The 24,715-nt window shown below is 40.4% G+C and overlaps 1 protein-coding gene across 2 annotated transcripts in view; it reads right to left on the bottom strand.

Annotated features, from left to right (window-relative positions):
* Positions 1 to 969: 969 nt before the first annotated feature.
* Positions 970 to 24,715, bottom strand: part of ctnna1 (catenin (cadherin-associated protein), alpha 1) — an 84,234-nt gene continuing 60,488 nt past the window's right edge. For both annotated transcript variants that reach the window (XM_022205942.2, XM_022205943.2), the window contains exons 14-18: positions 22,358 to 22,468; positions 20,302 to 20,483; positions 15,044 to 15,149; positions 4,077 to 4,211; positions 970 to 2,833 (exon numbers count right to left, since the gene is read on the bottom strand). In XM_022205942.2, the coding sequence (XP_022061634.1) occupies positions 2,543 to 2,833; positions 4,077 to 4,211; positions 15,044 to 15,149; positions 20,302 to 20,483; positions 22,358 to 22,468 (825 nt within the window). In that variant the 3' untranslated portion in view covers positions 970 to 2,542. The remainder of the gene's footprint in view (positions 2,834 to 4,076; positions 4,212 to 15,043; positions 15,150 to 20,301; positions 20,484 to 22,357; positions 22,469 to 24,715) is intronic.

The following is a 24,715-nucleotide window of genomic DNA, read 5'->3' as shown; positions in this document are numbered from 1 at the left end:
AAGTTCTGCACATACAGGTGACCACGTTGTTTAATCTTCTGACATGTCATTGCCATCTTAGGTTGTCTTTCTACACAGAATCACAGCTTCTTTGGGTGGAATACAGCACCATTAGAGCTGTCCACGCAATTCTTATCTCGGGACTATTTAATTAGGTGGATATTGTGAATTATTATGTAGTTGTCAGTTAAATGTAATATTTGTGGCATTATCGCAAGCATGAACTCTTCAACAACCTGTCTAATAGTTAAAACAGTGGTCAGTCAGGTGAAGTCAATGCAAGCACGTCTAGTTTGTACGTACGGCAGGAATGTCTGTTTTTGGAACCATAAGGTAAATGCAAAATACACAAATGAGGAAAAAATGACGTATCACTGCAGTGTTTGGGTGTCTATATAATTAGAGTGTTGTATTACTGTCCTTCGTACTGTCGCAGGTGAGCGAGTTTTGCTTCAAAATGATTTATGTTTCATCTAAACTACCAAAGGAGAAGTATGCAAATAGAAAAATGAAATTAAAGTGAGAAGTATCTGGCCTTTTCTTAGTGGAAGTTAGATTCAGTCGAAAACTTCTAATTATAAATATTCATCATTCCACAAGGTCACTGTTGTGTACTTTACATCACAGGCTGCTGCTATGGACACTTAACTGCTAATTTTGCCAATTTTGTAAACTTCAAAGTCCTAGGGATGTGTGAGTGGGGGGGTGTGTGATTGAAAAAGTGTGGGTGTTTTCAACCTAATTGCCTTAATTTGATCCTAGAAATGCCATCACAAGTGCTCGAAACGATCACCAAAATAGTTTCAGCTGCACTTTCATCAACTGTTGGGTATTTTTTTTCCACATTTTAGAAGCTATAAGTACAACTCAAACGTGTTACGAAAAGAAAAACTGAATTCAAATACAAATGTTTAGTTAAATCCCACCATTAGAAAAAATAATAAAAAAACTTAAAAAATAGACAATGGATTGAAATTACTTTAATCGTTTATTAAGATATAAAGCCGGCACATTATTATAAGAAATGTGTGCACTAATAAGTCAGCTCTCAATAACAAAAAAAAATCCACAGCAAAGTCGTTTGATATCACTCGAGATTCAAATCCAAACAATACAGCAAAAGATGAACAGTGAGGAAATAAATCTACTGAAAAACACGATTCCATCGTAAAAATATTCACCTGTCAAATAACCGTACATGCCCGTCCTGCTAGAGTTCAAAAAAGCAAAAGTTTGATCCCCAAGACTAAAGCAGCAGGATTTCAAAGCCTTGTTGTCGACCAACTATGCAGCACAACGCTGGAAAGCACACTGCACAGAGCACCTCCATCCCAGATGCTTTATACTTGAAGTGAAAAAACAAGAAAACAACAAATTTTCATTTCATTTTAAAGCTCCAACATCTGGCAAATTGTTTCTAAGTTTTTATAAAGATTGTGCATGACATAAAAAACCCCCACTTGATTAGTGTTCAAGCTTCAGGAGAAAGAATACAAACAATAAACAGAGTTTAAAGGCAGTGAGATCGCCTCCCTTCCGTGCCAAACTCTGAGCTGTAAAGAGAAAACATATTGATCCCTCAATTTGGACACATTCAGAATGTGGAGGTGTTTGGTCTCATTGACAGTTAACGAAGCTTGTCGGCTTTAGACTGTACCGACACGCGTTCTACTCATTCTTCAGTCTGCTGGGTTCTCCACAGACACAGAGGGGTTGGCGCTAATTTACAAAGATTGAGTGAACTGGGTGTCTGAGCACTAGTTATGTAAGAAAATACAAGGGGTGACAGGAATAATTTATCCCCTCTGGTTTTGTGAACATAAAAAAACATGGATAATATGAACTGAGATGGCTAGTGTTCAGAAAACAAATTAACAGTCCAAATGTTTCAGGGGTGTGAATCATTAGTCATAGAACAGTGAATATACCCTTTAAAATCAGTTTGGACTTCTTTGCAGTGTTTATCGTGGCTTGAAGTATTACAACAACGCATGCACACATGGAAACATGTTTAAATCTGACCAGTCCGCCCAGCATCCGCATTAACTACACTTATTGCTCAAGTTAAAATAAGGCAGTTGAAATTTTGCATAGTTGCCATTTGCAGTACAGAAGGTATTTTTGCCATAACTGAACGTTCTTAATGGAAAACATCAGACCCCGTAGGTTTACTGTAAAACTGGTTAGAACACAATAATCAAAAGCTTCTTGGAATTAGTCCCTACATCTATCAAACCTCCCCTATTTTCTCCCATTTACATGAAAGAAAATGAGAAATACATTTAAAAAAACAAACAACTTTGTCCAGTTGATTTCCCTCGTCACTGCAGTTTCCAGAGAATAGAGTTAATTCTAAAGACTAGAGCCTTTTACAACTTATGGAATAAAAATGAGTCAATGTAGGAATATAATGGGTCAAACAGACAAGATGTCTATGGAAAGATAGAAGAAATATGTCGAAACATTTTCTCTTTGATAGAACAATAAGCTCCATCTATATATAAACTCATTGGTCATATTTATGTGATCTCTTGAATGGAGCTTAGATACTATCCATGGCTTTAAATTCACTCAGAGCCTGAACAGGGTTGATGTGCTTCTTTTGGGAGGATCTCTTGACTCTGTTGGTCTGCCCGTCATCCTGCTTCTCTCTCTTCACCAGAGGCTTCTTCTCAGGCGCTTTCATCTTCCAAGAGATCGCCGGCATATTCAGGGACTCCATGCCTTTGTTCTTTTGGTATTTAGTGGATGCAACGTAGGAGGCTTTGACCGTAGACACCACGGTGTTCATCAAGTTCTTCGCAGCTTGAATGAGGGACATGGCGCTGTCCAGCTGATTACAGCGAATAGAAACGAGAAAAGAAGAGAAAATCTTAGCATTGTAAGATGGAGAAGTTACTTTTAATGAGCTCATCGCTGAATTCACATGGAGTTAAAAGTAAACGCTATCCATCCCTCTCAAGTCCTCCAGTATTGTAGGGAGAATTTGCTGGGGAGAAACCGAGACTCAACTGTTTGTACTGCAGAGTTAACAACCATTCCCCTCTCTGGCATACAAACATATGTGACAAATTTTAGAATATGTAAAAAGGTCACACTAATTTAATCTCCACACTTTAATAGCCCCAGAGACACTGGTGACACTTCGCTGGAAGTGTTGGAAGCATATTCTCATTTCAGCCCCACAGAGAGGAAGGAGGAATTCATTATTTCGAGCACAAAGAGCCAACGTTCATTCATTAATTTAAATGGCAAGTAAGTGGTTAATTCATGCTTAAAAGGGTCTGTAAACATTGGCTGTGTACAGTGTTATCTTAGGTGGTAAAAAGGTTAGGAGACACTTGGGCAACATTAGTTCTTTCTAGCAAAGTCATTAATTCTGTTATCTGTTTACTCAATTTAAAATATAACTTACAAATTACAGAGAGGAGAATAAACCCTTAACAACAACCAAAAGCCAATGTCATTAAGTTGTCGCATTTTTAATATATTTGGCCAGCAAGAGCTAATAAAACTTAAGAACTTCTGAAAGTAGCCAATGTATTCTATTGATTTAATAATCATTCCAGCAAAAATATTAAGGGCACCCTGTGGAGATTTTACTATAAACAGTTCTGGTGACACTGAATTTTTCTCTCCAAAATACAATGTGTGTGTATCCATGAGGCTTCAGGAAAAAGACTGAATATCCTGCCTCACCACATTTTCTGATACATGCCCTGTTAGCATCACTTTTCACTCTTATTTCTCACCCTTTTCCTGGCACTTTGGTCAGCTAGTCTTACCTGTTCAGCTTATTTTAAATATAATTTAATACCTCTTATCAACGGCGCCACTACTCCTTAGCTAACGATGTACACGCAGAAAGAGACCAACAGAGACCATGTGAATGTCGGCAATATTACCTCGGTAACCACAGCCTGAAATGTCCACTAGTATTTGTCAACAATCAGCTACAAATAGGCGAGGACTGGATTGTTTTATCTGGACGAGGCTTTCCTGTGGGGCTTTAACATTATGAAGGCTGTAATTTGCAGGAAATATGTGCCCTGTGGCTAAAATGAAGCCGAACTTACCCCAGACACAACCAGCTCTCCTCCCAGGTTCTGAACCTCAGCCTTGACTTTGCTGCAGATGTTGAGCTGGTGGCAATACAAGGCGATACGCTGCAGGTAGGCGAGCAGGTCCTGTTTACAGGTAGAGTCTGGGCACTGCAAGAGAGACAAACAAAATGCATTAAAGCAACATGTCAGCATCAGTTAGTATGTAACTACGGTTTGTGGTAACAAGGCTACCTGTTCGCAGGAGGCATTATGAATCAATTTTTATCACTTCAGTCACTTGCTGGCACAGTTGCTTCTGAATATTTATGTACTTCTACAGAGGCAATGATCCCACACTTTATCAAGATAAGATAGTAGCAGTGTGACAGGTAAGGTAGACACCCACATTAGGAACGTGCTCAGAGCCAAAATGACAAACACACGCCCACAACCTGGTAGATTGCTAACTCATCTTCACAAGGTTAAGCATGATCAAGTCACACAGAATGCAAATTGTACTAGGGAGGCAAACAACGCTGTCAATCAATCGGTGGTGGTAATAATCTTGTGTGAAGTCTTGGAAATAAAACCACCTCAACAGAAGCGCTGCTCATCAATGGCCAATGCTTTCAATATAATCGCCCTAGTTGTCAGTAATCTATGTTTTTAGGACAGAAAAGTTTCAAAATCCTCCATCCCAACAACTAAAACAATGACCTTAGTTGTGAATGTGCAAATGAATTGCTCAGGGCTGGAAAAGCACTCAAACAGGCCTCAGTAAATACAATTAATTTTGAGAGAAAGCATGCAATGGATGAGAGAAAGCTTAAAAAGTGTGGCAAAACAATTTTGAGGTTTAGTTTCAAGTTGAAAAAGCCTCTTTCTTTTGTTTACAACGAGACATAACGGCACTGTCAAAAGTCAGCTAGGAACGCAAAACACAATACACTGGAGCCATAAAAAAAATCCATCAACTTCAAGAAACCAAATAAATTATCATAAAACCTACTTCAAAGTGGCAGTATGTGAAGAGCTTCACAAATGCAGCTCATTTAGCAATGGTAATCTTTCTGAATTATTTCATCTCATCATAATTAGGCTTGGGTTCTACCTTAGAATGCCATTTCCAATCCCTTTTCTGGTTTGCTAAACAAGCCCCCTGCCAGCATAGTAATTAGGCCACAGTACTCTTCTTAGCTGCTCATCAAGTGAAGGATGTAAACAGTCTGATGGGGCTCTGACGGTTTACATCAGATCAGAGTGACCTGAGTCACAAAAGGTATGTCAGCAATGATCAGCAGACTGACTTATGAATCGTCTGAGGCTGGCAACTTTTTAACATCGCCACTAAACTGTCTGCATAACTTCATAAAGAACTAGGATGACCGTGTAAGAGGATGAGCCAAGAGAAAATCCTGACTAAGACACCAGTATTTGCAGGTGCATGGCTGTCTGAAGGAGGAGTCCTTTGGTAGCTGTTAATTCTGAGTGCAGGTAAAAGGTGAAAGAGAAGTAATAGCAGCCAAACTTTTAATTGATGAAGTCTCTGCAGGACAGAGCTGAGGAGGTTTGTGCTGTAGAACCTGAATATGAAAGAGTGACTGTGTGTCTCCATATAAAATGAATAGGCATTTTGTCTTGATATAAGTGAGCAAAATGACACCATGAGAGGGCGTCACAGTATTCTCCACTTGTCAATCATGGCCTTTATCTCTACTTAAGTGCACTAACCTAACACAAAGAGACAAAATTCCTGTTTTCTTTCCTCTATGCAAAGGAAGGAAGAGAAAACATCTCAGGGATCAGGATTTTTGGACACTTCAAACAGACTAGGACTTATGATGCGTCTAATCCTGCTGAGCACATCAGTATCCCTGGTGGGAGTACAGAACGTTTCACTGAATATAGTGCACTCACTCCCAGACATACAGCCATGCATGCATGCATTTACACCATCTCAGCCAGCACGACTGTGCTCATTCATACGCAGCGCACATCGGAGTGATGGAACATTACAGCAGACAAAAATTAGAACCAACACATCCTTTCACCTCATTCAAGGATTCTATCTACATACATAAACCCAAATTATAGGTTACAAAAATGAATACAACTAAACCCAATAAGATTATAAATGTACTTATTGAGGGTTCTATATATATCATGACCATTTTTATGAAATCGTGTAATTCCCCTCTATCTACCTACCATCCACTCCAGATTAATAGAAGGACAGGCTAAGTAGGGAGGACTGAGATGTAAGAGCTGACGTTCTATTAAAGCAAGGTATGCAAGAGGAGATGAGGGGAAAAAGGGCTGGAGGGGATGATCATCATACAGGAGAGGACTAATACATGGCTGTTAGACTGGAGAAAATGGGAGAGGGAGGAAGGTTAAAAAGAAGAGGAAAGAACCAGAGAAAAATAAGTCTGAGAAAAGACATGGATGAAGTGAGCCAGAGGGGGAACAGTGTGGAGGAGTAAATAAGGGGGAGAAATCCAACTGGGGAAAAGGAACGTAGACAAGAGGATTCAACTGTAGTTGGGAGGGGCATTTAAGTCAGAGGCAGAGAAAGAGAGTGTGTGTGCGAGTGTGTGTGTACAGATGCACACATGCAATAGCAAAGACCTGAGATGAGGCTGAATGCAGCAGCCATGCTAATGAAGGCTTGGGGAAGTATTCAGACGGCTGAGAGCAGGGCACTGTGAAAGCATCACTTGTGCTCATACTCAGCTCAGCTGCTGGCTTCACTCGGCACTCAGGAAACTCTGCAAGGCTGCTCTGACTGTGACATGTGAATACATAAGTTGCACGGGAAGAGACAAGAACACCTTGGATTGTTTTGGTAATGCAAATAGAAGCCTGTGCGTGATTAGTGCGGGTGGTAGTCACAGTATGAGGTTGTTTCAGAGGCTAAGCTACTTCAACTGCATTCACTCTGCAGATTAAAATTTACCAGAAAGCATATGTATCAACTGTAACTCGCATTGTACCGAGACATCCTTTAAGTCTCTGCTTTTGTACTTAATGGTATGAATAATTAATGGCACAAACAACAAATAGGGCATGTAATTTAAGTGTGTTTGTTCAGCCTATATGTCGCTGGATCTGCAGGCTGTGCAAACGCCATTACTTGGCAGTCTAGTCTGAAATCTTGCCTCACTATTTAAACAATTCATTTCCATTTCACAAAACAGAATCTGCTCTTGCATGAAAAGACTCAGTACTCCAACTGCACATCATTACATTTTTTGTGTTTGCTCCGAGTGCTATTAAATGCCCACCAATCCTCCTCACACAGCCTCTTGATTTTTCCACATGCTGTGTGGCCAGTTACAGGCTGGGACAGTTAGCCTTGCCTGGTCAGCTACTATTGAGAGATGCCAAAACAGGATGAGGCGCACTACAGACTTCAAAACACAACTCCAGATGTCTTTTCAAGGCAAACTAATAGAAAAGGTGAGTCACCATTTTTCAAAAGGAGCAAGCGGTATAGACAGAAATTTCAGACTTTCTTGTGTAGTTGTTCTTGAATCTTCACAGTTTGCTTTAAGTACTTGCTTTTAAGAAAAAAAACAAAGATGAACCAAAAGGTAAAGTTGTGTCAAAGGGGAAGAGATTATTTTTCTAATTTGCTAATTGAATCTTTTAACATCATGAAGCATATTCCATTTTTACAAAGGTTTCTTTTGGCAAATGGGTAGCTCTTCCTTTGTTTTGTGTTCTTTAGCATAGAGGCTGCTGCTCTAGAGGAGTTCAGAGAACAGGGAAATCCAAAGCATTTTTTTTTCTCAACAACCCTTAGCCCACAAAAGACAAAATGACATACAACTGAGGATGACAGTGCAGGATGCTGAACAAAAGTACATCCTACTTTATCTGCTGAGTAACAATCTAAATGATCCAAGTGATGATCAGGATGGTCAGGTCCCATCATTGGAAATGCCATGCAGTTCCACTGAATTCCATTATACAGAGCAGAGACACTGCTGCCACCGTCCAGCACTGACCTTTCAGGACGCATCACCCAGAGGAAATGCCAATTTCCAATATTTACTGACAGGGCAGCCTTCTAATGTGCTGCTGCCAGCAACCTGTTGGGAAGAGCCATGGGGCAGTGAAGTGTTTTCTGATATGTTTGTTTTTCAGTCTCTTCCCGTCATGACAAAATTTACACTCCCCCTGTCCACAGAGTCAGAGCGAGGTGATTCTCAAGGTTTTAGCTTACCTGCATCTTTATTCTGTGACTTTGATCTCGTCACTAAAAGCATGACAAAAAGCAGTAACAACCTAAAGTTGAGCCATGCGATCGCAGTAGTCTTGTTTATCCTACAGGATCTATTTATGCTACATATTAATTACGATGATAAAGAACAGTGACAAACACATGGGGAAGAAAAAAAACAGAACAAAGTACTAATACCTATGAATAACCCCATATCATAACAAAATGACAGCCCAATTTGTTCTCCTGCTGCAGTGAAAAGACAAGCTCAATCTAACAAAAACCTTTATTCAGGTGAGCTTGGCTGTGTGATGTTATAAGTGGATTTTTTGAGTTTAAAGGGAAATAAAGAAATCCAAAACCTTAGCCCAGCGGGCATGCTTCCCCATTCGGCTGTATTGCTCTGATGTATACAGTTGTATACAAAGGTGTGTTCACCCCTGGGCAAATTACTATTTTGGTGATTTTTGAAGTGAAAATAAGTAAACATACGCAGCAGCAAACAGACATTAAACCACTAGTACACAGCCACTGTTCACTTCAAAACAAACAAAACATATAATCTAAATTTGACTACCGTGTTTCTGTGTTTGTGGCGAAAGGTTGCGGACAATTGGCCAACATGAGAAAGGACCTCCAGGACAACTAGCCACTTTTATCTGCCATCACACCTCAAAACTGCCACAGGGGTTGTAGGAGCACAGAGATAAATGAGAGATACAGAGCATACTTTGTACTGCTGGAGAAAATAGTGTGACTGAGATCCATGGCAAAGTTTAAGGAGATACAGGAAACAAAGCACTGGAAAGACCGTTCTGTTTCTTCAGGCAAGAGCAGAGAGAGGAGATAAGGCTACAGAGGGACAGGAAATGATCAATTCCAAGCTGTGGTCTGTAGACACCTCAAGATAAATACACAATAACAAACAAAATATCTACTATAGTAGAAGGAATTTAAAGCCTGTAAGAACGGTAGCAATGAGTACAACTGTGACAAACCATTCAGTTGTATATGAATGTAAGATGGAAGAAAGGGAAGTGAATTTTAAAAATTCATGTACGAAGAAATTTGATCAAGCTTCACTGCTGGATAAAACCTAGAATAAAGCAGACTTCCAACTTGCAAGACCTCTGACAAAGTTAGTATTGCTGCTAAATGGGCTTTGCAGGGCTCATTCTTTGAATTTTGTTGGTGTGGTGAAGATTCTGTTACTGTTGAGAGCTAAAAATAAATCTCCCATATCAATATCAATCACCATTAATTTCAAACTAAGTGATGATGGTTAGATCTCCTCACAGCGTCTGCTAAAAAGATGCTCCATATTTGGATCGGGCCAATTCAATCACACTGGCACTTGGGAATGTTAATGTGACATTGAAGCAGACAGAGAGTCTGGGTATGACAGGAGAAAATCAAGCTGGGAGCAAGCAACACTGTAGAGGTAACCACAGGGACCAATTAAATGGCCCTCATCAATTTTTAATGTTCGTGCTGCACCTGTCAGTCAGGCATTTTACCGTCGTGCTGGCAAAACTGATAACTTAACACGGCTGTTACTGAATGAGCAAGTACAAAGAGTCACGTTAAAACATTTACACTTTTGACTTTGGCATTTAGACCTCCATTCTTTAAAGCTTTCTATGTATTCTACAACAAACACTATACTACTTAGGCGGTGCAGATCACAGGCATGTCTGCTCCTGAAGTTTCAGCCTCTATCCACAAGTAAGGAACCAACAACTTCATGTGACAACACCCTATTATTGAGCCGTTTTGCTCTTCGGGATTAACAAAAAACACACAAGAATTAAATCAGAACGGATAAATGCTTTCAAAACAATTAGCTGGGAGTTGATTAAACTCAATTAGCAAAGCAAAAAAGAGGGCTTCGCTTGGTTGGTTTTGTGACCCTTGAACTGCTGAGCTGAGAATTTGTGGGCTCTCTGGGTGATTTTACTTCTCCGCTGCAGTAGGTAATTTACAACCCTGTCTGCTGTAAAGCGTCTAGGGCCAGAGCCGGGATTAGACTGTGACCAGCAACAGAGCCCATGGATCACCATAAATCTCTACTGATTGAATGCAAATTGGAAAAGCACACTATGTATGTCAGTATACATCATGAGAATAAAGCTTGCACAACAAACACACACACACACACAGCAAGTGCATGCCCATTCTCTAAATATGCAAGCCTTATTTTATGTGCATGTGCTTGTATGTTGACATGCAAGTGTTTATGTGGTGAGGAGGCAAGCAGGAGAAATTTATGGGCTACACAGTGGCTAACACATTTGCATTATAAATCTCAATTACACAGCATTATTTGTTTACCAGCCACTCAGATGGAATTCTCATAAGGTGCCCTGCAGAGGAAGGTCATAAATTCTTAATAAACTGCAGTGCAGACCTTTGTACAGCAATGACCTAAATCCTGCAGCTCATCTCTGCACAACACTCATTTCTTTAAATTTTAATGGGGCTCCATTACACATATTTAACCGTTTTTCAGAAACCCCAAACTAGACCAAGTCCACCTGCACACTCCTGCTGAACACAATCTTCATGTACCAAAACACACCATGACATAGTCTTGCTGAGGAAAATGTGGGGGTGAGATGCTGTGCTATCAGTCTGGGACCATCTGCCAATGTGTTTTATATGAGGAGCAAACCCTCATAGGCCCTGCAGGCCAGAGGCACAGAGTGAAGTGATTAATATGCCTAGGTTAATGAGCAGCCCCAGCATTGCCTTTGCTCCTCTGACTATCAGTATGTGTGCAGCCTCATAGTGGTTCACCTAACTATTGCTGTTGGAGAATGTGGACCATCCCAATGTGCTATGTCTTTGCTGTAAGTGGGCCTGTGGCATCTCCTGCTTTGTTAGAGAAATGGCCCTAAATATAAACCGCCTGCGTAAATAAATTGAAAAAAACTGCCACCTGGCAATTATGCTGCTAATTAAAAGGCGAAGCACTCTTAATGGATTCATCTCTCAGGAGGGATGTACCTCTCTCCACATAAATGCACTGCCCCTTTTTTCTGCCTCTCCTATCCCTCCATCATTCTCCTCCCCTCTACCCCATGTCCATCCCTGGGAGCCCTGGCTGATGTGTAGTGGGTGAGTGTTGCCTGGTCTGCTGGTGTTTTGGTCTCTGCTGAGAGAGAAAGGCTAAGAGGGACAGCTGGATGGGTTCAGAGGCTGAAGGGGTCCTCACTACTGGCAAAGACTTCTGTTCCAACAGCCAAAGCTCTTCATTTATTCATACTTTGAGTGCTTCAAAACCCAAATCCTCTAATAGTGTGTACACACACAAATGACACATACAAAACACATACAAAGACAAGTACCTACAAACGGCTGAGGATGGAAAGGTAAAATAGTCACTTAAGTTTAACACATCCGTACATATGTGCCTGCAGAGATGCATGCCAGTCAACAGACGTGTTTGTATGCAGGCCTGCAAACACAGATACGCACACTCACACACCTGCACAGTTGCCCATCTGTTTTCTTTGGGGGATAACACTGTTTTCATTAAAGTGAATAAGCATCTTCAGAAGCAGCAGTGAGGCATATAAAAGTCGCTTTCCAGAGCGGCTTATTCCCTATTCAGATGATTCAAATGCAATTAGGTCAGTACAGGTAAGACTGCTACTTTGTGATAGACATGGGTCTGTAGCATTAAGGATCTGTGAGGGCACCTTAAATAAAATATCAGACGTGCAGGGCTCTGGGAGGCCAGTAGCTCATTATGTCAGACTACAGGGGAGAGAAATGCAGATGTTTCCAGTATGTAATGGAATAACTGAAAGCCCTGCTTGTGTAGCAGATTGGAACAGGAGAAACAGACATATACCTCTGCCCCCCTTCAGTCAGAATCAGTTGAAAAAAAATAAAATCCTGGAATCTTTTATAAAGCGTGTGTAGCAATGATAAGAATTTAGATTTTTTTCTTTACCAGCATCAATAAATGTCAAAAAAAACCAACTGCCTTGTCTAATAACATCTTAACTAATCAGAGACTAATATAAGACTATTTATATGCAACTCTGGTTGCAAACCTGATAAATGTAATAATGACAAGTGGAAAGCATTCAAATCCATGTGTTGTAGTCATCCCTGAAACATTCAGTTTGAATGAACTCATTACTTAAACAGGCTTTATACTGTGAGAACATTTTGCAAACATGATATCACTTGTCAACAAACCAGAGTAGCAGAGAGACTTAACAAAGCCAACCAATCTTATCCAAACTGAAATCCTACAGCAAACATCTAAAGTCAATGCGTGCCTTACTGGCCGACTGTGTGTTCTTGGATATAAGTGGCAGAAATCCACAGCTGGCACATCTCAGGCAAAGAAACAAGCAATGTCTTTACGGTAGAGGACCTCAATCTGGCAAACATGTCTAGTTGTAAACATCACAACTAAAGTCTTCCACGATTTAACAACAAAATGTATACATATTGCAGACACAGAAGCAATAAGTGTCTGCCTCAGAGATAGCACATGAATAAGTTGGGGGACAAATCATGTACAGTGTCTCCCTGAGGAGCAGTACACTGCAAGTATTTAAGTGAAATATGAGGCCATGGATAATTGAATATGTGTTTCCCTATGTCAAAGACCATGGTCTCTGGGGTAAGGAATAGATGTGGAGAGATGATGGAATCGGGAGTTGGAGAGTGGGAGATGGAAGAATGAAAATGTTTGATCCTGAAAGAAATTGGTAAAGAGCAAGGGCTGTTTCATGGATAATACAAATCACAGTGGTTGTTAACATCTCAAGGGCTTTACAGTGTGAGTCTCTTTATTGAATTTGCTCCAAAATGGGTAAATGAGCACAAACAAAATGAAACAAAAGAAAGAGCATGTGTGCAGAAAGAAATTCACTGCACCAAATGTTGTTTTGATACGGTAGACGTGGCTTCGAGAATAATCCAAAAGAAATGTTTGCCTCCTGCTCTGCAAGTCCGCTTACACAGTGGGATGGTAAAGGAGAATTCTGGTTTATTTCAGTGTGGTGCATTTTTCCTTAATGTAACTACTGTGGCTATGCGGGTCATGATTACTCCACACAATTCACCTGTGTTTTAGAGATTCAGGGAAATAAGGGCCGCACAGAACAGCTTGGGAAGTCTGTTTAGCAGGTAATTTAGCATGGGTTTCCTGCAGTTTTCCAAAGAAAATGATTAAATCATTTTAATCATTTGGTTTAATTACGATGAAGTCAAAACACAGGAAATAGCTGTCTGGTATCTGTCGGGTATCTTCTTTCAGGGACATTTAACTGCTGAACTAATCGTATTCAACAGTGGACACCGCTTTGTTTGCATGTGAGACAGACTTCCACTGTGGTCGTACCGTCTTATGGACAATCAGCAGTTAAATGCAATGGCGAATTATTCCATGGACAATTATGTAGACGGCAGTAGGTCAATTAGGTTTGATGATCAGCTGTGTTTATTGAAACAGGAGCCCACAGATGGGGAGCAAAATCAAATGGAAGACGAGAATTGGATGACAGAAGGATGCATCTCAGGAAACTAGCTATGTTCCTGGACTCACTGCACTTTGCAGGCAGAGAGGATTTTTTATTATGAATGTATTTTAATTACAGTGAGACCTGCTGATGCCAGTCTTGGAAAATCTACATATGTCTAGGGATGATCCTACCTATGTAGCTGCAACTAATGAATCTGCAGCTGGGGAAATATTGTCATCCTGGAGATGGTTTTTCACTTCCCCAAAATCAGCTGGAACAAAAAACCAAAACCAGGGGAATATAAGTTCTGATCTCCATATGGTAAGAGCTGATGCAGTTGGAAAAAATATGACAGCTCAAGGAAGGTAAAGTCTGTGTTTACATTGGGTGAGACTCAAAAACAAATGTTCAAAATGATTCCTGTAAAAATCGTCTTTCTTTGGAAAACATCAGGGAGCTCATGCTAAATGGCGAGCTGTTTTGAGCGACCCCTCTTTTCCTCAAATCTGTACAACGGAGGCAAAGACTGCAAAGTCAGCATGACACTTGTAGACAGAATAACTACATTAACAGAAAATACACCTGGTTGAAAAAAGCCAGGATTTTCTTTTAGGGACATTACGTAATAATGAATGGAAGGGGTGTCAAGATGAAATCAGAAAAAAAATTAGCATTCAAAAACTCAATGTGAGCACTAGGAGCATGACGGTATATCAGTACACAATTAATTGGCATTTAGGTAATGCGAAACAGTCAAGAGCACTTGAACCCACAGTGAACCCATTCATGACTCAATGGGTAAGGACCAACTTCTGATGTAAATGAATGATCATTACAATAATGAAATGCACCCCTTATTGACACTTTGTGCTGGCTGGAGTAGCATTAGTGATGCAATATGTGTTGATATGTGCTGCTGTGTCAAAACAGTGTCAAACAAAAGTGTGATTTAATATAATGAGTTGATATTATACCATAGTGAGTTCTACACAAGAAATGACTCAATTTGTGCCTTCATTTGTTTAACACCAACTTTCATGTCAGTAAGCAGCTTGAGATCTATAAATTGGCAGGGCACATGGTGCTATTTAACATGTTTATGCTGAAATTTCCCACACAAAAAATTGAAGAAATTTTCCTGTTATTCATACTACATGCAAGTGCCCTTGTTACTAATTTATCAGGCCCTGACCGTGTCAGTGGTACATCGCTACAAAGCTAATTATATATTGGACTTGGTAGCACAAAGGTGCAGCAATCGTTGGGGACAGAGGTTCATTATGACTTACATTGTCAGCGATGGTGCGGCCCAGCTTGTCCATTCTTGATCCTGCCTCTGCAATTTTCTTGGCAGCGCTGATGACATCAGACGTATTCTTCAGTGGACCTTTCCCCCTGGGTAGAAAACATGGGAAGATCAGTCGCTGTTTTTGATCGAAAGCAGACTCATTCAAAATGCAGGAGGAGCATCGCAGTCATGGAGCGGCTGTTGGTTTTGGAAGGCTGTTTTTCGGTCGGAGGCATGAACGTATGGCGAACCATGGGAATAGTACAGGGAAACGCTACAGAAATAAAAGTGTTTGTTGGTGAACAGATGCCTCCCCACACACACCAAACATTAACACACTCAGGCACCATATTGTTCAGTCGGAGCTGAGAACGTTTTGCTATCTAGTTAATACAGATGGGCAGACTTCACTCTCTAGTCTGTCCTTAAAGAACTGGACCATGACGATGTACCATCACACCCTTTTGGAGCATCATCAAGCCTCTAATAAAACAGGGTGTTGCACCATTTTCTTCTTGTTATTTTAGCATAACAAAACCTGTTTGAGCTAAATAAATACACAAAATAAATATACAGCACACGACAAAATACAGTATATTGGCAACGTGCTTGAAACTGAAACTGGCTGCGCTTTTATTCAGGCATTCTAGGGAAAAACAGATTCAAGAGGCCATCATATTATAGCAGTCACTAGTGCCATATGCTTTCTATCACAACAGAAATTCTCAGTACAGTCTATTTGGGTCTTTTCATTCAAGCAGCTTTGAAAGGTTTATTAGAGGACTAAGATGCAAGTTGAGCGGGTTTATTGTCTGCTAGTGGAGAAATATTGGATGTCCTCAAAAATCACCAAACACCCACACACTTTTGGATGGTCATTTTTGTCCAGGTTTGGAACAAAAGAGAGACAAAGAAAAAGGGAGAGAATTGAGAGCAGAGATTAAAGTCCAATTCAATTTAGAGGCTCTGTTCATTGCCCCGACATAACACATCCATCCTTGACCCTTCCTGAGCCAAACGGAGCCCGTCCCAACACAGGTCAGTCCAGCCCTGACCTGACCCACTGTAAAGCTTGTCAGCCATTTGCTATTTTTCTGCCCCCTCAAGGGACTCTGGGACACAGTTGGCAAGAGGCACAAATTGGATTCAAAGCTGCTCTCTCCAGGCTAAAAAATGAGCCATCCAACCCAGAACAGATGGAATTTTGTGTTCTGTTCTCTCACTTCCTCTTCCCTCCCCTCCTCTCTTCTCCTGCTCTCCCTCTGCTGCTCTGATGTAAAGCAAGCCAGGGTCCTAGAGGAAAAGGCCACGCGTCAGAGCACATACTGGAAGCTCCCTGGGGACAAGTCAACCCCTGGAGACAGAGCTGCAGACACTGTGATAGGTTATGGAAAAAGAGCGTTATACTAGGATAAAGAGTGGTAATAATAAGTGTTGCAGCTTGCCCCCAAAACAAACAGAGGTCAACCACTGATTTATAACTAACTGATGATGTCCTTTCTAAAAAAATATTTACCGCTTCAAGTTAAAGAAATAAACTTAAATTTTTAGCTCTTTCTCGGTGGTTGAGTAAAAAGTAGAAAAATCACAAAGATAAGACAAACAAGAGGCCACCCTAGTAAGATAAAGTGGATTTATACATACAGCCTAGTGAGAACTGCACGCATCCAGATGTGTGTAAACCAAGCCCTCCACAGCATAGAACTGTGACAGGTGGCTCCCAAATATGTTGCATGATTCCAAGCCACACATGCCTTATTCATGAGAGCTGCCATACTGCCATAAGCAATGCAGCAGTCAAGAATCTCTCTCACTCTAGGAAGATTTGTCAGGAGAGAGGTCCAGATCAATTACCTCATACAGCATTAACCTTGGCAGGGCTTTGTGCCAGCTCAAGGTTGAGGGGGCAATAATTTGGGTGCGAGCTGAATTAGCCAGCTACTGACCTTCTGTGTGCTGCCACCGCATGCGAGTGTGAAGGCATAATGTGAAGATATATATTCTGCCCCACAAGTGTCCATGTGTGTTCCCTGAGGCACACACACCCAAGTGTACACAGAGTGCAATCCAAAGTTAGAGGGCCAAATAAGAAAAGTCATAATACTAAGATGCGCAATACGCCACTAAATTAACAAACTCTGAGCGCCTCATTTGGCAATAGAACACAGTATTTCTTCCTCGTGTAATACTTGCATAAAAGCCACAGTAAAGCAATCCTTAATTTAGCATTCGCTTAAGTATAACAGACTAATAAATTAACTTTATTGAATTAATTTTTCTTGTGGTTTAAGACGCAAAAAAATATTTTTGCAAATGCAGCAATAAAAACTAGTTTTTAAAAAATAGCCAAATCTGATAAAACCTGAATTCAGTTTATTCTGCACAAGCACCTCCCATTTCTGTTGTTCTGCATGTCTAGCTTTCTTGTGTTCGATTGGAAACATCTGACAGACACATTTTAAATGCATTTGGAATTCTCTATACTGGACACATGTATTTGATAGAGACTCTTAGCTAGTAATGGCAGGCATGTAACTTTTAATTGTCTGAGATGCACCAGACTCACACGACAGCTGCTGAAGAATTTATACCGCTGTACAATAGAGAGCATCCTGACTTACGGGTGTACAGTCTGGTACTCAAGTTGAAAAGAAGGACCTAAGGACCTACAGCGTGTCGTCAAGACGCTCAATGAATTGCCGGTCCCTCATTCCAAAAACTGAGTGATATCTACTCAAGTCGTCTCCACAGACAAGCCGTCAACATCAGGAGAGACCTCTCTCAAGCTGGTCACCCCCACTGTTCACCTCCCTCACCTCAGGCAGACTCAGAACCATCTGTACTCAGACTAAAGAACAGCTTCTTCCTCAGAGCTGTGGAAAGTTTGAACTCACAATCCATAATAATGCACTAAAAAACATGCAATAATTGCTCAATGGACGCTTTGTATATGCACCTTACTGTTTACTACATCCTCGCTGCTACCTGTGTACATACTTGCATATTTGATTTTATTTACACACACACACACACACACACATACATATACATATATATGTTTTTTTTTTTTAGATTTCCAGAGATTCCCAACATAATTTTGCTGTATTTTAACGTACATTGAAAGTAAAGGCATTTTATCTTATCTGAAAAGAAGAAAATGTAGTTCAGTAAATACAGTATTGAAAAACCTTCTATAGACAGTATTTTCTCCAATTTTAGTTCCTTGGATCTGCTTTATGTTGTAAACAATATGAGAGAGGCAGCCTTTATATTATTTTAGCCTGTATATTAATTTTATATCTATCTATCCATCCATCCATCCACACATTAGATAAATAACAAAGAAACATGACTGGTAGTCTTAGATGAAAGCAGTGTCATTTGCATATCATTTGCATGTGCATCTACAGTGAACATAATATAAAAGGTAGCAATTATTCCTTTCCTTAGTCCTTTGGGTGAAAAAGAAGCAAATAAATATCTGCTGGCTTCTGTGTAACCTCAGTCAGTTCATTGGCTGCGTTCGAATGTGAAACTCTGCTACAGCTTTCCAGTATTTTACTTCTTTCGCCAAGGAGACGTGATCTTTGACCCATTCAGAAGATGAAGACTAAGACACAGCATTTCATCGTCATTACGGATATGACTCAGAGTTAGGCACAAAATGTCCTCTGAGTAATACACTTGAAAATTTAAAAAGACACAGTCATACAAATACAGTCAGGCGCAAACATAGACAGCCAGTCAAAATGTCCCTTCGCATACTCCGACACACAAACGCACTCGCACCACAAGAGCTGGATGGTGATGTAGAGATAAAAGAGCTGTCCAGACGTAATCTGAAAATGTCAATATTACCACAACCAGCCAAGTTTCCAATATGAGGTACACACATGCATGCACAACATTACACAGAAAACATGACAGAAAGGCTGAGATGATATCAGACGGTTCATGTTTGTGTAGCCAGTGTACTGCCTGGTGGACAAACTCCTGCTGTTTGTGTATTTTGCAAGGGTCACAGCTGATACTGTTCTCTCAACACAAGGGGATTATACTACCACTATTTGTTTAAATAAAAAAATATAAAGAAAAACTGTTGTCTGTTCTATCCTGGCATGTTGCTGGCATTTAAAAATAACACTTAAAACACTTACAGTATTAACAAATCATTACATAAATGTTGCCTGAGCAAGAGTATCAATTATTTTGGGGCTAATAAATCTGTTCTAATCCTGCTTTTACTTTGGTGATGGTGCTACCTTTCTGTTCACATGTGGATTACTGATTTTCTATTATAATTCTTCTAAAACCTGTCTGACTTCCAATACTTTTTCAGTCCGTTTTGTGAGTAGTCGAATACAACAGTTTTCTGCAGAAATCAATACTTGTGAGGTAGGAACCGAGTTTCTGAGTTCAGCAAACATCCACAACCACACAAACTTTCAGACACAATCACCGTTTTCAGTAGAGGTGTATTTTGAAGTGATATTTACTTCAAAGATGTTTTGTGCGTTCCAGGGTATGTCATGATGCCTGAGATTTGTTTTGTTTGTTTGTTTCAACCGTCAACCATCTTTATTGCCTCAACAAGCCACTGGTGAGGGTGAATGTGGCCAACTCACAGAGGCTCTGCTGAGGGAGACTGTCCATTTAAGATTTTCCGGTGCACACACAGCTTTATTCATTTACCAGGAGAGAGGGAGATTTGACGCACTGCTTATGGCTGTGCATATTAAGATTAGGGGAGGTTGGAAAAATAATCAAGAAGCAAATCCTACCTACAGTGCTGCTTAAGGAAAATGAAGAGCGTTGATGCATGAACAGTGGTGTTAAACTGGCTGCGCAGTATTGTGCAGATATGGGCGAATGTTGGGGAAACAAATGTACGCTTACTGGGTGATTGTATTTGACACAGGCTTAACATAAGCATGCCTTCTATCTTGGAGGCATTTTGCTTGAAGTGCACAGCTACTGGAATATTAATGTGAGGAAAGGGTAAGAGGACATATGTATATCGGCCCTGTAAATGGAAAAAAAAAAAGCACTACAAAGACCAAAGACAAAAAATAAACAGGACACTTTGAGTGACACTAATCACTGATCAAATAGATTATATAAAATATGCTGCCATACTTCAGTCCATTTATTCAGCTGCCTACTGAGGCCAGAAAACGCATACAATTATAAAATGGGCCGTCATTAGCTAGGAAAGAAAAATGGCTCTGGGTGTGAGCCAAGCTGTTAGTCCACACTCACCTGGTGAAGTCTGTCATCTCCATCATGATCATGCACATCTGCTTAGCCAACACAATGATGTCATTGCCGCTGTCATCCCACTTGGACACCTCTGCATCCAGCTTGCTCTTCTCTTCCTGGAAGCTAGCCACCTGTTCTGCAATCTTCGCCTTCTGCTCCTGGGGCAACTGGGCCATGATAGCCTGAAGGCGGAATTATGGAAATTATAAAGGGTTAGCAAGCTACACCTCAACATACTGTTGCACACAACATTTCTTGGCAGGAAAGAGTACGGTTCTGTATGAAACCACACCACAGTGAACTATGCTGTATTACAGTAGTACATGACTTTTGTCATACATTACTGTATTGTATATATCCTTAAATGTTAAATATACACCTACTAGGAGTTTTTGTCATCAAAATTCAGAAAGGCATGTCTGAATAAAGTTTTAAGACAGGTAACAAACACATCAATTGCAAGAGCATCATGAATAATTGTAACTGCTTTAAGACAGATGCACTACTGATTGGATGAGTTCTTTTGATACAAAAGCTGGGTTCAAAATAGTGCTAAGTGCTACAGAGTAGTATGTGACATATTACTGAAAAATATACATTAACTGAACTCTGCTGAAGAAGAGCAGTATCAGGACATTTAATTTGCAGTACTTGACAACATACGCAAACATTATTTCTATACGTCCTTTTTGGGCTGGACAGTTAGAGGGCAGCTTCCAAACAGGCAATCAGACATTCAGTGAATGAGCTTGTCAGGCCAAAGTAGGCAGACACTTAAGCGCAGGAAATCGAATATCATCGCACGAGTGTTCATTCCATTACTGGTAAATAGGACTCTCTCTCTAGAGTCACCTAAGCTTGAATAAAGCCGTTTAAGCAGTGCAAAGATGAAAAGACCCCACCTAACAAAACAGTCAGATAATCTTTGGTGAGCAAAACAAATCGCCTGGAAATGTACTGATGGATCGCTCTGCCACGAGGGGGTTCGAAGATTAAGTTATTACTCTCTATTCTTTAAATAATTAATGCAGCTAGTCTCTAAAGTTACAATTGAGTTTGACCTTGAGACACACTAAAGTGGTGTGCAGTACAACCACAGACACAATGGCAATACTGGCATATCTAGTTGATCATTGTGCAGCATAATGACAGACACATTCAGAGCAGCTATCTAAAGCACGGGAGCTTGCATTCACATTTGATTTTTCCTCTCATATTAATAAGGGCATGAAATACTACACTTATTACCTGCTGAGTTATTTTCAGGTAGGAGTGAAATCTAATCTGAACATTTAACATATCAAACACCAACATAAATTCATTAGTTTGGACTTAGACATTACACATGTATACCAGATGGCAGGGCTAAGTGAAATTATGAAAAAGTCTACAAGAATAAAGGGAGAGTGGTAATTGTTTAAATTATATGCAACAGCCATTTCAATCCAACAAATTAGACTCATTTGTACACAACAACCGCATGAGCAGCAGTGCTTTTTTCAAATATTTGGGTCCCATTAATTATTGTGGTGCCAAGTCAACTGTGCAGCAACAGTAAGCATGGGGGCGGAGTGTTTGGAAAAAAACACAACGCTATTATTGAATTGACTGTAAATAAAAGTGCATTTGTAGAAATAAAAAATTGCATACAAAATGTGTAAGCTTATACACTTTTCTCTAAAGTTAAAACTTTGTGAAAGAGATATCAACCTCTGTCTTTGGATTAAATAGTACTGCAAGACACATTTCATTGTACCAGCCAAGTTAGAACATTTTTTCTCCAATGCATTGTCAAACATACCACATTAATTTACTCAAGTCGCACTGCAATATTCAACTCAGTAACTGAGGCATATAATGCAAGTTTGTAAGTCAATTTAACCACCGTCAAGTGTGTGTTTGTTCTGTTGGGAACCAGTGAATGTAATTTCAAAGATGGAAAATTCTCATTTCTCACTAGCTATTAATAATGTCAGCTAACAATCAAAGATTTTAGAGGCAGTAGATGAGACTCAGGAATGCTGGCAAATAGTATCAGAAGCAGAGTACAACGTACGCGTGCACTTTGGCCGGCAATAAGTTGGTCGTCCTCCGTCTGCACGCTGGTCCTGCTGCGAACATCAAAGTCTTCAGTCTCAAAGTCAGAGTCATCCAATTCCTCTGGAGTCTGTAATGGGACAACGGAGAAGGAGTGAGTGGCAAAGGAAGAGACAAATCAAGAAGAGACAAAAGTCCAGGCAGGGGAAAGAGAAATGGTGGACAAAGCAGAATAAGGTAGGAAAAAGCAGTTTGTAAGTGGAAAACATAAAATAATATTGGCATGCTACAACATTGTGAGCACTATTAAATAACAAACCTGCTTACTATCTATGAGAAATGCCTTGCTGCTGCCAGCCAAGGCAGCATCAGATAAATGTATCCTTCCCTATAGCTTGGTACAGAAAGTGTAAACTCCAAATGAATTTGTAAATCAAGTGTAATGTGCTGCCTGTGCATTTTGAGAGGGAAAATGAAGGTACGAGCTGGTATGAAACATATTGGGAGCAAAACGCTTCAGAGGCCCATCTGTCGCTGCTATCAGTAGAAAGGCGGGTGAGGCATGAATTGTGTTCTTCTGGAATTTTGTTACTTCATCTCTGATCCTTTAGCTCTTCCCTTGCCCTGAATACAAAACAAGCCACGAGCAACAATTTACCATAACTACTAATATTCAAACGAATTTCTGTCTCAACAGGTCGTGCTTAGGGCAAAACGCAACACTGACAGACAGGGAAATGTATTTGCTGGTGATATAGGCACAGGGAAGATTATGTGGACAGATAAAAGTGCATTATCACGCCTGTGCCCCTACTTGTGCTTATCCAGCTGTCTCAATACCTCCCTTCTGTAATGGATTTGGAGCCCTCACATCTAAAAATAGCCGAAGGTCTCTGAACAACCTTACACTGCTTTATGGAATGTAGAGATGCTCTTGTTCTCAAGGGAATATGGGTATGGTTTCAGATACAAAGCTGGAGTGACTCACAGGTATCTCTTTCAACCCAGACAATGCTGTTCAGTGGGGCAGAGATATCACCTGCTGTGGCCTGTGCAACAGATAACCTGCAAATGTGGGAGGCTTAGAAATGAAAGCTCATGGTGGGCACCCAATGGGAAATTACTGTAGAGAAGTGACAACAATAGCGTGCAGTTTAATAACAAAAAAGGAGCACAGTGAATTTACTGCTGTCACAGTGAATGAAATTTTAAATTTTATCTTTCATGCTGTGGTAAAACATAATAATCAATATTTAATCTAGTAATTTCCAGCGTCTCCACTGCGTGTGAGAAAGGTGAAATATCCCATTTCACCTGTGTCACCCGTACGAGGCGTTTGTGACCAGATGGTATCTCAAGTGCAATAATTAAGAGAAGACAGGGAGCGAGCTGAAATAACAGTATCATAACAAAGCTAGAAAGCAGGTCTATCCTTATCTACTATTTTTGTCTGCCCTTATACATACAGACGGGCCAGCTCAATAGTAGAATCCCACACTGTCATTCTTTTTGTGACATTTTGCTCATAGCCTCTGTGGATTGAGCAGATTTTTTTCGTCTTCTTTTAGGACAGAGCCAGCAAAATCACCTTGGGCTGTGATGCACTGCACAAATCATAAGGTAACGACAGCTGCCCCCTGTATCTAACTGTCAGCAGCTCCCTGACTTTGAGACAGTTTCATGTCTGGGAGGCATATTCTCTGATGTCACTGCAGGTAGGAAAAGGGTTCTATCCGCTTGTCAAATAAGTGAGGGACGTCCAGCATTGACTGTCTATGCACCACTTATAGAGGTTAAAGCCGTGTCTCTATCTTGAGGAGACCCGGCCACACACTTGTCTGTTTTGATTTAAGACGAGGCCACTGTGTTGTGCATGCACGTGAGGGCTTATGGAAAGATAGCCAGAGAGTGTACTTGTACATTTGACTGGACATGCCCTCCAGAGAAGTTGTCTCATAACCATCTTAAATCTGCTGATTTGGGGCGTTTCACATTTCTTTGGACTCAGAGATGAAAACGTCTTGCTTCTCATATAAACTGGACTTAAAATATAGGTCAGGAAGCGCAGGGCTCTTCTTGATAGGCATGAATGTTTTCTAAGCAATTCTAATAATCTCATTACAAACAGCAGCAATTAGTAACAGCTGTGTAGATGCTGCTAGAAATAAGATAACTACAGGGCTAAAAAGCTAAGCCATTTCCTCCTGAATAATAACCATAAATCCTGTGATGATTACCTCTCACACCTGATCAAGAAACCCATGGGAACAGGAAAATTTGCTTTTCCAGATAATGAATAAAGTTTCAGTTGAGTCTTATCACTCTCTCCAGCTGTCAGTTAATGGCAGAATGAATCTGACAGATAAATTATAAGCAA

Source organism: Acanthochromis polyacanthus, chromosome 10 (genome assembly GCF_021347895.1).
Source record: "Acanthochromis polyacanthus isolate Apoly-LR-REF ecotype Palm Island chromosome 10, KAUST_Apoly_ChrSc, whole genome shotgun sequence".
NCBI lineage: Eukaryota > Metazoa > Chordata > Actinopteri > Pomacentridae > Acanthochromis > Acanthochromis polyacanthus.
Note: the sequence above shows the minus strand (reverse complement) of the source record. Positions and strands in the feature narration are given on the sequence as shown.